The 15,635-nt window shown below is 45.1% G+C and overlaps 1 protein-coding gene across 1 annotated transcript in view; it reads right to left on the minus strand.

The window, feature by feature from the left end:
- The window catches only part of LOC135823645 (uncharacterized), a 119,078-nt gene that overhangs the window by 4,446 nt on the left and 98,997 nt on the right, over positions 1 to 15,635 (minus strand). Inside the window, exons 117-133 of the mRNA XM_065336493.1 lie at positions 15,017 to 15,106; positions 14,685 to 14,756; positions 13,820 to 13,894; positions 13,054 to 13,128; positions 12,545 to 12,616; positions 11,173 to 11,241; positions 10,403 to 10,474; positions 9,811 to 9,882; positions 8,801 to 8,872; positions 8,334 to 8,405; positions 6,986 to 7,057; positions 6,441 to 6,506; positions 4,774 to 4,901; positions 2,909 to 3,100; positions 1,344 to 1,460; positions 708 to 770; positions 262 to 384 (exon numbers count right to left, since the gene is read on the minus strand). Coding sequence (XP_065192565.1) covers positions 262 to 384; positions 708 to 770; positions 1,344 to 1,460; positions 2,909 to 3,100; positions 4,774 to 4,901; positions 6,441 to 6,506; positions 6,986 to 7,057; positions 8,334 to 8,405; positions 8,801 to 8,872; positions 9,811 to 9,882; positions 10,403 to 10,474; positions 11,173 to 11,241; positions 12,545 to 12,616; positions 13,054 to 13,128; positions 13,820 to 13,894; positions 14,685 to 14,756; positions 15,017 to 15,106 — 1,502 coding nt within the window. The remainder of the gene's footprint in view (positions 1 to 261; positions 385 to 707; positions 771 to 1,343; positions 1,461 to 2,908; positions 3,101 to 4,773; positions 4,902 to 6,440; positions 6,507 to 6,985; positions 7,058 to 8,333; positions 8,406 to 8,800; positions 8,873 to 9,810; positions 9,883 to 10,402; positions 10,475 to 11,172; positions 11,242 to 12,544; positions 12,617 to 13,053; positions 13,129 to 13,819; positions 13,895 to 14,684; positions 14,757 to 15,016; positions 15,107 to 15,635) is intronic.

The following is a 15,635-nucleotide window of genomic DNA, read 5'->3' on the forward strand; positions in this document are numbered from 1 at the left end:
CTAATACATTGTTATTTATCAGCCTTTTTGCGTTGACATCACAAAAAGAAGCTTTGCTAGTCTTCGCTTGGGCCAACTGGAATGAAGGAATGGGGAACAAGCGGGGTCAATGAGGTGCACATACTCGTGCAACTGCAGAATAGGCAATACAGAAAATATCAAAGCAATAAAAAAACACACCCTGACTGTCAACTATTTACTTCAACGAATAACTCCCCCCAATAACTGCCGACCCCAATACATGTAGATGCTAACCCTCACCAGTGCATGTAACACCATTTCCAGTGTACCCCAGGATACAGGCACAGCTGAACGATGCCACTGAATTGGTGCACACTGCCACGGCATCACAGTTGTGAGATCTGCTTGTACACTCATCAATATCTGAAACACACACAATACAGTCACACAACAAGAGCACAGTGAACATATCGCTGTCGTACTAGTATCAGTCCTATAAGGAGTATGGCACTACATACCAGCCAGATCACTGAGCTTGCATAGTACAGAGGGGTGACGCATTGAAGGTCTGCCGTTGAACCTCTAATACTTGTACAAGAATATTGGTGTATCGTGTCATCACTCGCAATGTCAAGCAGACAGCAAGTCAGACTTCATGAAAGCGAGGGAGTAACGCATAGCGTAAAGCTGGCGAAGAGCAAGAGAGATAGAAAGCATGGAACTCTACTACATTACATAATGCTTACCAACGCATGACGATGGATTGCCAGTGAGACCCGCTGGGCATTCTGTCAAGCCATCCGGAAGTACTGCGGAAACGCGAAGGGTTGCAGTTGGCCAAGACAATACAAGTTGGGTTTCCAAGGAGTCACCAGAGAATTGGGCAAAGCCTAAATGCAATGACTCTAATTGACTTCACATTGTGTGACAGCACATATGCATTTTCACATCATGATTGTGCAGATTTGGGGCAAAGTTGGCTACTCTTTTGTTCCACACTACTTTAAAAGGCAGTTCTGCTAACGCTACGCATATACACATGCACAAATCAGAAGATAGAATAACACGTCATTGTCACAAAACATCAGTCGTGTATATTTCTGTGCCTCTTTTGGCACCAAACTGTTTACCTGCACCAGCCAGCTCGCATGCATGTATCCGTTTCTGGCTGTCCTGCAGCTCCAGTTGTGCTCCCCTTGCTCCCCTTTATGTGACTTGTCTGTCTGTCTCTGGCTGTGCTCTAGCTATACGCATGTCTAGTTCTGGCTGTGAGTTGACCTCTGTCATGGTACACACAGAGGCTTGACAAAATCTCAAGTCAAACCTGTCTCCAAACAAGTGAGATAACTCTGCGTTGCTGCCTCGCATCAACTAGTCATTACCTGTAACTGTTGCATTCGCACTGCTGCTGTCTCCACTGACAATTTGTCGCTTTCGTCGTTGACCGGTGACTGGAACTGGGACTGACGAAGCTATGCCGACCTCACATGTGTACGTAGCTAAGCACAATTTCATGCACAAGCAGATGCATACCAAGATATGCGCGCGAGCGCGCGCACACACACACACACACACACACACACACACAAGCATGCGGACACACACATACACACATACACACAAAATTCATGCACACACTCGCACATACAAACTCCCACACAAGCGCGTACACACGCACACACGCGCACGCACACACACGCACGCACACACACACACACACACACACACACACACACGCACAAACACACACACGCGCGCACACACACACACACACACTCACACACAAGCGCACACACATACATATATACACACACCAGCAGACACCGTAAATCAGTAAGGTTAATAGTGATATCCGTTCAGAGAATTTTTTATGTGCCGGCACTGCGATTGTTTCTGTGGAAAACTCAAACACACATGTATCACCTAAATCCACGACTTGGCAGAATGACTGTACGGAAAAGGCGTTTGTGAATCCTTAGAAAGCAACTGAAATCCTGCATGAATGAACTCCTTTGAAGTGAGTCAAGTACTTGGCGGGTGTTGTGGAGCCCTAGACTTTCTGGGGATGTTCAGCTGGCGCAGGTCGCAAAGCTGCTTCATTGGATCGGATTTCATTGAGCAGCACGCCGGTGCAGTGTTGGGAATTTAAGTGCTGCACGTGACGTCCCACCATTGCTCAACACTACAAACCCAATAGGCACACTTCACACAACCTGGTGATGCCACGTACACCGGACTCATCCTTCGAGAACCAAAATCCTTTTCTATACCCGGGGGTGCGATATCGTACGTATACACTCATCTACTACGCTCCCTCCACTTGGCTTGATTGAGCACTCTTTCTAGGTGGCATCAGAGGTGTTTGCAGTCGTACCAAGCTCGCAGTGTTATCGCAGTTCGGGCATTGTGACAGTTTGATGCCTTGAGCCAGTTGATAATGCGTTGCTCCTCACAGGACTCAATTGCAACCGGTTTAGCCAGTGGCACAGTGCTCTGCTGATGACACCTGACAAGGTAAAAGTACTGTATAGCAGGAAAATATTTTCGGACGGAAATACCTTCAGACAAAGCCGAATTTCGACCTTTCGTACGGATTTTATTTTCGCACAGTGCTGCATGCTAAATGCACGTGTTCGCAAGCAGTACGCATGTATACCATTGTATAGTGTACATAATTTCACATGAACAAATTTTAGTACAGAATTATTATTTTAATACAGAAGAGGCCATGTACGAAATTGTACGAAAATAGATTCCGTCCGAAAATGTCCTGCTTTACAGTGACTGCTGTCCAGAGATTGAGTATGCAAATCATGTACGCATCAGCAATGATGCATGCTGATGAATAGTTAGTTTATCTTTGGGCTGGGCATTTGGGGAATTCTCAGCATTGACTGCTGCACTGAAGAATGCAGATGTTCGTTTTGACATTCAACACACTACATACCATTGTCCAAATCATTTACGACCAGTGTTGGGCTGCCTGATGGAAGAAGAACACCATCCTTTGACCAGGTTAAAATGAAGTTGAGTGTTTGCAGTAATACTGAGTCCACGTGCCTTCCCAAACAGGACAAGAAGACCCCAGGTGCTGACGGGGTGATGAAGGCCGCCATTGGTTCCACAAACGTGTCAACATCTAAGCACGTAGACAGCACCCAAGCAAGAAAATGGCAAGCGGTCACACGTTTGAGATACAGGTACAGAGAGAAAATACCCAATGGAATTAAGCAACAGACATCTGTATATCAGTCTAAGCAGTCAGAGAGTGCTGGACTCCGGCCATGGTTCGTTAAGATTATGTACATATTAATTAACCCTTTACTGGTCTACCATAAACGAACCGATACTATAGTATCGGTACATTTGGCCCTCATTTTTTTTAGGTCTTGTTGCTAGGACACAGCTAAAATGGCACTGTACGTGTAGCTGAGATTCAAGGCTTTCTGACAGTGTACAAAACAACCATACGCACCATACAAATTGTTACCATATTGATCGACTGAAGTTTGTTGAAATTGGAAAAGACTACCATCCGCCATGGGCGCATTTCGAGAATGCCAGTGTATCTCTTGGGGCCGTGTTTGACAAGCATTCTGAGAGTAGTACCATCACCAGTCCGGGCTGGATCTCCCAGGAGGTTTTGCGGTGTAGTGTGCTGAGAGAAAGAGCTCTGTTGAGTCCTGCTAGTTCAAAATATATCGTCCGCGAATGAAGAAACAAATTCTCCAAACAGAGCGGAACCTTCTTGCTGCCGACACGGCAACAGCATCTCTGACAAGGACTCGTCAAGTGGGATCAGCTGATTCGCCTGGCCATGAGAATCACGGCATGCACGTCATGCGTAAGCTCGCACCTGAGTACTCATCTGAGCGAGAGTGAATCTGACACGAGCAGCGCTGAGGTGAACGAACCGTAACTGTGATATCATGGAATGGGAATTGCTGCTACTGGCGTATTGCTGATGGCGAGGTGTTGGTGTTCAATGGCGGGATCGTAGAGAGCCTACATTTCTGGTAAAGACGTAGCCCTTGCCTGATTGTTTATCTTAGGACTTCAGCTCCATCATGAACTTTGTACGCCCTTCGTGCTGTGATATTCGTGTATTTCATTCGCGATTGTATTTTCTCTCAACTTGAAGGGCTACCATGGTCCGTATCCTTGCCTGGACCTAGTCATATTTGAATTTTCTGAACCCGTTCAGGCATACAAATTTTGAAAATATGGTTTACCCATACCTACATCACATGGTTCGTGAGCTATTGCTGGTTGTGTGTGGATATGTATTTTGCTTGACCACCCCCCACACACATTGAGTTACACCGGCAAAGGGTTTCAAAAAGGGGAAGTACACCCTAAATCAAATTTTCACCAGTTGTAGTCTTCGGGGTGCTGAGTCGAATGGTCTTGGTCCGAGGAAGTTGAGACGCTCCCTTCCTCCTTTATTCCCAATCGAACTCGCGCACTTCCACCGAAACCGTGTGGGTGACTGTGCCCTACTAGATGGGGATTTGTATGCAAAAGTCACTAAAAGCGCCATTTTTTGTTCTTATAAAAGTACCCATGGAATTTGCCCTTAGATATGGTATTACAGGCATTGGCCCACATGTAGTGTTCATCTGAGTGCCCTTCATGATCCAAAAGCAATGTTTGATGTATTCAAACCCAGATTTCATATCAAGCACAAGCCCCCTTATTCATGCTATTGTTCCTGAACATGAGGCCATACGCACTGTTGACTAACAGCCCTCGACTTCTGCTGTTCATTCTTTCCTGGCTATCCAAGACTCAGAGTTGTTGCCCTCTGCTTACCGCACTGAATGTCTCCACAGACTGGTAGTGGATCTAGGAAACGCACAAACTGGGCAATACCTTCGACCTCCGCCCTTACGCATGTGCAGTCATCCAGAGGGTTACCAGAGGTGCTCACCATGACCGGGCTGCATAGATGAAACAAGGCGGAGAATCCAGAATATTATTATTATTTTATCATTATTCTCAATCCATGTATTACATAGTGTCAACCGATATAACGAATGAGGGCTACAAGCCATGGAATAGATGATAGAGACCTTACTGCTGAAGTTCCAGAGAACTATCAATTTCCAAGTAAAACATTTTGAAATGCTACCCATGCAAGCTCTATTGCAACTACTTCATACAAGGCTTGTACAGTGAAACCACCTCAGTATAACCTACCCCCGGATACAACATACTTCTCTTGCATCGGATATAGAGTATTTTCTCACTATCTTTTTGCAGTGACTTGATCTTGGCCTTATAGTGTAGCATGGCTACTTTATGACACATAATTTGTATACACATAAATAGTACACCGTTCAACTTTATGACACGTAATTTGTATACACATAAATAGTACACCGTAGGAATGCATGGATAGCTGTGCGCATACTCGCACTGCCTTGGTCTTCTTCTTCTCCTTGTGAGACAATGAACGAATGACAACTACTTACGTAACTACAAGTATGTGCTTTGAGTGCTGAGTGTATACGAGTTACAATAGTGACTTGGGTGTGAAATACAGATGGTATGGCACCTGGGTGATGTTATAGTGATAGATGCTCCTACTTTTCCCACCCTGGGCAATACCTTGAAGACAGAAATTGATATCTCATGTGTCAGGCCAGTAGACATCACCATGAAGGATTGGTGAGAAACGTGAATGGGGGACCGAATATATGCCACTACACACGGATGATACATTCCCAAGAAAAGCGTGTACAAAATAGTCCTGATTTGACCCCCGGTGGCAGAGGAGGTTAGCTTCTACATTATCCCACCTCGGTCCTGTGGTACAGGTGTCCGATAGTGGAATGAATCCAATACTTGACAATACATGATGTCATCAGCATGTGGCTCACATGAACTAACCCGACAAAGGCCGGCACCCAGACACCAAGCAGCAATTATTGTCACTACTGTGACATGTATAACGTGTGCTTTGACGGGAGAAGACAGCCAAACTACATGTGGATTTAGCGAAAGATATGTGAGAGACGGAGCAAGCAAGGTACTCCACTGCTCAAACAGTACCCAGTGCCTGTATGAACGGAGCAAGCAAGGTACTCCACTGCTCAAACAGTACCCAGTGCCTGTGAGAGACGGAGCAAGCAAAGTACTCCACTGCTCAAACAGTACCCAGTGCCTGTATGAACGGAGCAAGCAAAGTACTCCACTGCTCAAACAGTACCCAGTGCCTGTATGAAGCATACAGTGAAACCTGTCTAAGATGACCGCTCAAGGGACCTTCAAAATGTGGTCTCTGTAACAAGGTGGTCTCCTTATCCAGGGTCATTTGACTGAAAATAGCATCCATTGGTCCTGATTGCAGTGGTCTTCTTGGACAGGTGGTCGCCTTATCCGAGTGGTCGCCTTGACAGGTTTTACTATAGCCCCCTTTTTAACTCCCTTAACTCCTGCATGTTAGGCTACTTGACTATATAACATGGTGTTCTCACCCTGAGCCTTGTACAGCCCGGAACGTGTTTGCTCGGAATGCTCTGATTCTGTTGTTGGCTAGAGACCTAGAAACAAACAAACAAGAATACGAGAGAGGGCATTGTTCTCGCACAGTGCATTGTAAGGCAAGAGAAGAATGGAAAACAGACTCGCAGGAGCTTCCTTCAGCTTCATTTGTCACTGAACAGTGCACTCCACAAATTGCACCACTCATCACTGGAATTCTGGTTCATTGTTTTGTCCAATGACCGCTATCATAATGGTCATGATGATCACAGTCCGAAACATGAAATCTAAAAGGTGTGAAACTTTGAAGAGCAGTGCAATTAAGAGTGTGGTTACTGGCCCATAGTGATGGTGCAAGATAACCAGACGATCAGCACGGTCATGTGACTGAAGACACTGGGAATAAAGGTCACACAGCGGGCCTTCGGCTGCCATATTGCCAACGGCGTACATGAACAGTAGTATGATAGTTGTGGGCTGGCATGGCCAACCCGTGCTGTTCAAGGATGTTTCCACGTAAATACCGTCCTCCTCTTACACAGTGTTCAGATCCAGAATGGATGTGAATAATCCCAGTGGAAGCTCGCTAATGTTGTTGTTGTTCAAGTTCCTGCCAGAAAAAAAGAATAAAAAACCCACACGAAATGGTCAGTGTATGAAGTGGGGATGAATGTGTGCATCGAGTTCAGCTGTGATATGTGTCTGTGTGCACATGACCGGTGTGTGTGTGTTTGAATGCACATAATAAGTTGTTTTGGTATGCCACCTTCATGTATGGCGGAGGTGTATGCTATCGTCGTCTGTATTGGCCCGGTCACCTAGGCTAGGATGCACTGACGAGTTCCGCCATCCCAGGCCAAGCGTCTTCTGTTTGTTGAAGGTCTGAACATACAACCCAGGCGTGGGTGCAAGAAGCATTGAGGAGATGTTGCCCCTGCGAGTTTGGGTGACTAGTGTGAATTGGTCCTGAACAGACAGCACTGGTGCCTTATGTGTGACCATCCAGCTGAATGTTCCAAAGCAGACCGTCATCCTTTAGACCTTGGCAGAGACTTCAGTCGGTCCAATAATCATTTGACTCGTCACAGAAGATACTGCAACTTCTGACGGTAATATTGCACAGAGCGACATCCAAATGTCCAAAGGTGTATGTGTATGTGTGCTTGTGTGTGCACGTGCATGCAAGTGTGCGTGTGACAGAGAGAGAGAGAGAGAGAGAGAGAGAGAGAGAGAGAGAGAGAGAGAGAGAGAGAGAGAGAGAGAGAGAGAGAGAGAGAAAGACACACACGCAGAGAGAGAGAGAGAGAGAGAGAGAGAGAGAGAGAGAGAGAGAGAGAGAGAGAGAGAGAGAGAGAGAGAGAGAGAGAGAGAGAGAGAGAGAGAGAGAGAGGCAGAGAGAGAGAGGCAGAGAGAGAGGCAGAGAGAGAGGCAGAGAGAGAGAGAGACAGAGAGAGAGACAGAGAGAGAGAGAGAGAGAGAGAGAGAGAGAGAGAGAGAGAGAGAGAGAGAGAGAGAGAGAGAGAGAGAGAGAGAGAGAGAGAGAAAGAGAGAGAGAGAGACACACACACACACACAGAAAGAGAGAGAGAGAAAGAGAGAGAGAGACAGAGAGAGGGAGAGAGACAGAGAGAGAGACAGAGAGAGAGAGACACACAGAGAGAGACAGAGAGAGACAGAGAGAGAGACAGAGACAGAGATAGATACAGAGACAGAAAGAGAGAGAGAGAGAGAGAGAGAGAGAGAGAGAGAGAGAGAGCATGTATTTCTATGTGTGTATGCAAATGTGCATCAGCGCACATAGCTATAATCTAGTAAACAACTCTAAACCAAGAAGACGGAAGCTTGAAGCTTCTTCAATGTCCATATTTGTGCACAAGTGAACATACAGGGATACAAGAGCTGGGACATTGGCGAACAGACTTGCTGGCAGGCTTGTCATCCTGTTGTCCTGTAGGCCTCTAGAAGAAGAAACGACACATAGATCATGAGATGTTTCAGCGCCCTGGACATAGTCACACAATCGCACTACTGGGAATCGCATATTACCATAGCAAGTCCCCAAGCCAAGCACTCAGCGGCTTGTGCAATCAAAACGGCTCAGTTTGTATAGTTATACTACCTTATACCATTGGGTGAATGAGCTGTTGCTCAATGTGCATGCTATATTCAAATCTGGCTAGGATCTGGGAAACAAATAGACTCTTCCTTACCTGGCATATAAATGATTGGCAGGACTTGCCATGTTGCGCTCATGGAATTGAGATGTGGGGTTCATTACAAAAGGCCTATACTTTTATTGTGCTGCTTTGCTCACATTTTGATAAGCTACTTGACATGTGTGTGTGGTACTCACAAAGTTGTAACAGAGGTAAGTCCACTGAATACACCAGCTGGAAGCTCATCAATTTGATTAGCAGCCAAAAACCTACAGCAGTGCAGAGGAATATCATAGAATGTGGTAATCAATGCTGGATGCAGGGGAAATATAACATATTCATTTCACTTTTCTTGGCATGTGTTCCGCAACGTTATCCCCCACAATAAGAAGAGTGCTAATGACATTTCTTGTCTTGGAAACATGAAATTTGTTGCATACCCTTCCTTGCACAAGTGGGAGATAACAAAATGGACAATGGAACTGACAAAGTTGAACTACAGAGCAGAAAAATTTGCAAGCACCAGCAACAAGACCGTTAGGGGTCGTCGCAAAAGTTTTCTGTCGTCCCTGAAACGAACATCGTTCTTTTCGTACTCGGACCCCCTCCCCTCCCTCTGAATCGAACACAGCTTGCTATGCTGGACAACGAAAGTCGCATGCATGTACATGACATAATTATGTACAGTGTCGGTCGACTTGCGATTTTGCCTTGCACCCCCCTCCTCCCCCCAAACGAATCATGTTCGTTTCAGGGACGACAAAAAACTTGTGCGACCTCTGTTGGCAAGCGGGATACCATGTTGCTGTCCAAGATCCTGGATATGATAGATAATGAAAAATACTTGCAACGGCTGTCAACCTATGTTTGCTGCAAGTACATCTTCTCCAACGATGTGAGGTTAAACAAGAATGAGGCAGGTTGGGCTCGAAAACATTGTGGATTGAAATTAAGAGTGTATCATCAAAGTCTATAATAATGCTCTACCCACACCGACTAGGACTGAGCTTCCATAAATTGTACAAAATGTGCCCCTGTACCGATTAGTTGATAATCTGTTGGTGCTAGCATCGCCACAGTCACATACCCAATCAGTGCAGCACGGAGAGTACCGAGTGTGGGGAAAGATCATGTTCGCACTGCAGCATTTTCTGATGTTAGAGAGTATAGTTCTCTCTGGACGTCCTGGGTGCCCACCCCAACTTACAAAGTTGTCAAAGAGGTCAGGTCTCCGAAGACTGTAACTGGTAGCTGAGTAAGCATGTTGCCTGATAGTCTCCTGCTCGCAGCATAATATGGATAAAAAATGAGTGAGTGTGCTTTCAACAAGTAGAAGAGAACTAATAGTTAGTTTTGACTCGGAGTTTCACGCACGAGGTGATGATCAGACAAAAGTCCTAGTTGTCTGCTTTCCGAATATCAATGAGCTTGTGCAAGACTCACAAAGGCAACATAATATTACACATAAGCTATTGTTTCTGTAGCCTGAAGGCAGTGAAAGTTGATGCAAGGCTTGTTAATTTTGTGGAAAAAACATTTCCAGAGTGGAGAATCAATGTCTTCCGCACAATGTATTCAGGATGTTTGTGTGTTTGTGTGTACGTGTGTGTGTGTGTGTGTGTGTGTGTGTGTGTTTATGGGTGTGTGCATGCGCGTGTGTGTACATGTGTGTGCTGTGAGCGTGGTTATGTGTGTGTAGGGGGGGGGGCAGCTTTGATCAAGAAGAGACGGTTATGTCGACAACAGTCAAATCGAGCTGTCCAATTGCAAGTGCTGTGCGAGCTCTCGTTAACACTCACAGAGATTGCAAAGTGGACAAGTTTCTGAAGATGCCTGCTGGCAACTCGGACAATCGGTTGCGGTCAAGGGACCTGGAAGCGACATAGCAGACAAGGACGAGTTAGGCCAATGTAAAAGTCCAGTTCTCCCACCTCCTGTCCCATGAACTCAAGCTACAGGTCAAGTGTCTCATTTGCTATCTTGGATTTTTGCTCGTAACTTGATAGCACGTGAAATCATAGCAGAGAGAGAGAGAGAGAGAGAGAGAGAGAGAGAGAGAGAGAGAGAGAGAGAGAGAGAGAGAGAGAGAGAGAGGGAGAGTAGATGATATTGAAGGAATGACAGGATACAGGGTACTATAATATAACTCATCCAAGCCTTGTTATATATAATTATGGCTCAATCTTAAGTGCAGCCATATCGAAAGGGATCTGCTTGCAAAAAGGCAGGAGGTTGACAATTCTGGAAGCACCCAGTATCCAAATGCATTATGTTAACCGGCTGATGAAAACTCCCTGGGCATGAACTTTCCACAAAGCATGTGTGTAACAGTAAAATCTCAACATAGGCCGCGCTGAGCGAAAACCAACCTTAGAGCTTTCCTAAAGAGTTGCTGAAACAGTCTAAACCATGCTGTACAGTGCTACTTGGCTGGGAATGCAGCACAACGCTGCACTCAGCGCCAGAAGTTCAAGGACGTCGCTCTTTATGAAATCTCTGAGGTTTGCTTCACTGAACACGTTACGCATAGGTGGTACATAATGCTGGTCAGGTTCCGCTGTAGACTTACAAAGACACAAGTGGAAGGTTGCTGAGCAGACCATCTGCTAACTGGCTGATTAGATTTTCGTCCAATGAGCTGTATAGATTTAAAAAATGTAGCTCGCAATTTAATGATATTACAATTTCAGAATGTATCGCAATAACATAACCAACGCCTACGCACATAACCTGATAAAGGTTTCTTGGACGATGCTTATGTGGAGAATGGGGGGGGGGGGGGGGGCGTCAGGCGAAATAGCACGTCATCGTACATTTGAGATCAGCGGGAAGAAGATGACGACGTCCACTAATTTAGTATCTGTGCACACGAATCTGCTGTGTGTGTGACTCTGTGTGTCAGCTATGATATCATCTTCTGTGGTTCCATGCCTAGCATGTACGTCTGAATCATCCTGCAAAGTTTGAATGACGTAGGTTGAGCGATCGCTCCGCGAAATATACTTTTTAAAATTCTCTTCATAGTATATCTTCCACCATTGAAATTTCGAATTTCTTCAAAAAAAGTGCTGAGAGGGGTGGCTTGCAACCTCGATATGGCTTGTTCCAGGCATGCTTTGGAGCCATCTTCTGTTGAAGTAGTGGCGGGGATCTGCCCTGCAACTGCTACAACAAAAAATGATTCGATCTGAGAAAGGGTGAGACCGCGAATCTCGGTTGAATATTGAGTATTTCAAGCCTTTTCACGACGAAGATGGAGTTCTTTTTGGAGATGGACGTCGCGGCAAAGGACATGGTGTCCGACGTCTGGCGTCTGGTGAAGCCAGGGATCATTTGTCCAGTCAGGTCGGCAGCCTAACCGTCGGTAAGCTTGTGTTTGGATCCCGTTCTGCTCGATGTGGTAGATCACAAACAATTTGATATCGCACAAATTGATCTCAGCATCGTGCGTACGGTATTTTATATTCAGAAAATCCCAAAGTGTCTCTGTGTGGCCGTCCTATGCCACGAGAAACTCCAATCAGGCTCCTATGTCCTCTGCCTTCATGATTGAATGTCCACTTCGTTTGAACAACGAACACAACAATCGAGGACGGCTTTGCAATGAAAAATACAGCTATACTGGAGCTGAAAAAAAGAAGAAAAAAACGTGCTCAGGATGAGACTCGAGTACACGCATACTCTCCCAGCAGGTGAAACGCAAATTTTTGTGAAAAATGCGTGACGCCGACTGACCAGTAATTTCGCCTGACGAGTTACTGGAGTACCTCCACCGTGGGACACTACTGTCATACCTTGCAAGCAGTGCCAGCAGCAGTAGATTCTTTTGTTAAGTGTAGGATTCATTAGACCCAGATATGCCCCGTAGTCTCTGGTAATTATCATCGGATGCCAATTTAGCAGCAAGAAGCAATAATCCATGCAATCCACCAAATACTCACAGTGTTTGGATGTTTGGTGTGGTCTGAAACAGACCCGCTGGCAGTGAGGCTATACCGGTCCGCATGAAATTTCTGTTGCCAACAGGAAGGTGCAGCAAAGCAAATTTATTGTGAACTGTCGATGCGATAATGCCTAAAATGCCTAAAACCACTAATAGACGCAAGTGGAACAGCTCCACAAATGCATGCGATGATAAAGAAGCTTGATTGCTGTGCCAGACGGGAACCAGTAAAGGTATGCAGCCGGTTGATGGTCAAGACTGGATTCACTGGTTCACTACTATACAGTCGGCACACGCCGTCTATGTCCCAGTGAAGCATATGTGAGGAGCATGCATGCACAGATAAGCACACATATTATGTACACCCATGAGCTCATAGTCAACAACTTCAACAGGTTTCGTTCTTGAAAGAATTAGCCCCAGCCCCCCCCCCCCCACACACATGCACCTGTGACACACATGTGCACACAGTGTGCATAATGCAATCCCTTCCAGAGCACTACTTACACTGTCTCCAGGGCAGGAGTGGTTGCGAAGAGATCTTCTGGAAGACCAGATGCAATGTTACTCTTAGCAAAGTCCCTGTGATGAACGAATAGAAGAAAAATCAATATCCCCAGTGATATCTTCTCTCCGGTACACAACTACTAGATCAAAGGTTCATATTCCAATGTATTGTCCTTGTATGCTATGATTGTTATAAGTCATTCACCTAATGAAATCACAGTATAACAAGACTCTTGGTAAAGAAAAAATCACACTTCAAAAATAATCTTCTCTTCATTTTCCACCCTTTCCAACATGATCAAGTCATTACAGGACCAAATGAAGGTTGCAGCCATAGGCTTCTGTTGCAAAAGAATTTGGGGTGCCAAGAAATTGTCACATAGTGGGGAAAAAGTCTCAAAAAAACAACCAACCCGGCCCCATCTTACTCTCGATACAAATACTAGTTTTTCAAAACGGTTCTCTCTCACTCTCTTTCTCTCATCCACTCACTCGCTCCTTCTTTCCTTTCTCTCTCTCTCTCTCTCTCTCTCTCTCTCTCTCTCTCTCTCTCTCTCTTCTCTATATCTATATCTCTCTTTCTCTTTCTCTATCTGTCTCTCTCTCTCCCTCTCCTCTCTCTCTCTCTCTCTCTCTCTCTCTCTCTCTCTCTCTCTCTCTCTCTCTCTCTCTCTCTCTCTCTCTCTCTCTCTCTCTCTCTCTCTCATTCACTCTCTCATCCTCTCCTTTCACTCGTTCTCGCGTTCTCTCTTTCTCTCTCCCTTACACGGATCTGAGCCTTGTCAGGTTGTTGAGGAACACTGGGGATAGTTGAACATCAGCACGTTGGTTTGATAAGTCCCTACACACAACAACAACAAAAACAACAATATCCAAACAAGTCCCAATAACCACATGCCACAGTGGGATCTGAAAGGAATAATTGGTTAGCATCTCATAGCCAGCACCTTGTTGACAACGAAGACTTACACGAAAGACAGATTTTCTTGGTCTGCAAGTACCATTCCTATTCTATGAACCCAAAATACCCTCATATCAGCATGGGTCAGATGGTACGCAATGTTCTTGGAGAGTGGAAAGAGAAATAAAGGCAATGTGAATCAGATAACCATCTAATTATCATACCTGATTACATACTCCAAAGAATACACACGTGAGAGGAATCAAAACGTTTCTGCCGTAGCTCTGAGTTTCACAGTTTTAACCGATCATCAGACAACAACTTGCTGTCTGATGATCGGTTAAAACTGTGAAACTCAGAGTTACAGCATAAACGCTTTTGATTCCTCTCAAGTGTGTGTATTGAGCACTCTCATGAGCAACCGCAACTCTCCCTGAGTGTACTCCAAAGAATAAATGGCTTCAGAAACGTAAGAGCACACCTCCCCCCCCCCCCCATGCACCCACCTTGCCCCAAGCAGAAATGTTTCAAAATGAAGTGCCACATAGAGTAGGCTTGGTAGTTGATTTTTCAAACATCCCAGGTTTTCACAAATCCCAAACATTATTACTTTGGGATGCTCAGGGCAAGCTGTTCATATTTACGAACAAGTGCTACTAGGCCGATATCCACTAGACATTGACAAAGCAGTTAGGTAGCTGCTCCAGATAAACACATTATTTTCACTCACAGCACTTCAAGGTTAGGAAAGAAGCTGAGGATGCCTGGGTGAAGGCTTGCTATCATATTTCCACTCAGGTCACTGCAATAAGTAGCACAAAGTAGAACAGAAAAGCCAGCATAAGATTGAAAGATTTTGTTTTTACATTCTTCCTTGCATGATGTTGCCGGATCAGTATAGTGCTCCGTAACTGAAAGAACAAAATCATAATCAGCTATTGTTTGGCAGCTATGTGCAGCAGTTGACTCGAGCACATAATCATCCCGTTTATAAAGCACAACAGTGAAGAGACGGAGTCAGTGAAAGGCAAACTCATATCTTCTATTCAGCTGGCAACTTACAGAGTCGTCAAGAAGGCAAGATCACTGTTTAGGCCAATTTGCGGGACCAACTGAGTCAGCCACGATGATATGTTGCTGTTGGAAACTCTCCTGTCACGCACACATCGCATTCCAAGCACGCACAGCTAAAGCTTCAATGGCATGCATACACAGTAAAATCTCCTGATAGAGGATATGCATTAACATCAAATCCGCCTTTTAGTGGAGCCAGTCGAATGGTAACATGCCCATATATGGGTAAAGTGTTTACAGAGTGTTTATGTGTCCACCGCACATGATGATTGTTCTGATGTTAGTTCTGATAAGTATGAGTCGTCCATTGCTAGTCATTTGTTTGAGCATCCTGATTGTCGTGCTGTGTATTCAGATGATTCTTTTTCGATTGTGTCACGTGTACGCAGTGCTAGATTGCTGAATGTTTTGGAAGCCGTATACATCCACACAAAGAAACCCAACCTTTGCAAGCAGAAACAAATCAACTTCACACTTAGGCTGTTAGGTAGGTCGTCAAAACCTCGTTAGTTACATGTATGTCCAGTGGTTGTCTCTTGTTGTCGCACTACATGTCACGCTTATTGAGTTTTCTCGCATTTGCACCTTTGTGTCATTATTGCAATTT

This window comes from Sycon ciliatum, chromosome 8 (assembly GCF_964019385.1).
Source record: "Sycon ciliatum chromosome 8, ocSycCili1.1, whole genome shotgun sequence".
Lineage (NCBI taxonomy): Eukaryota > Metazoa > Porifera > Calcarea > Leucosolenida > Sycettidae > Sycon > Sycon ciliatum.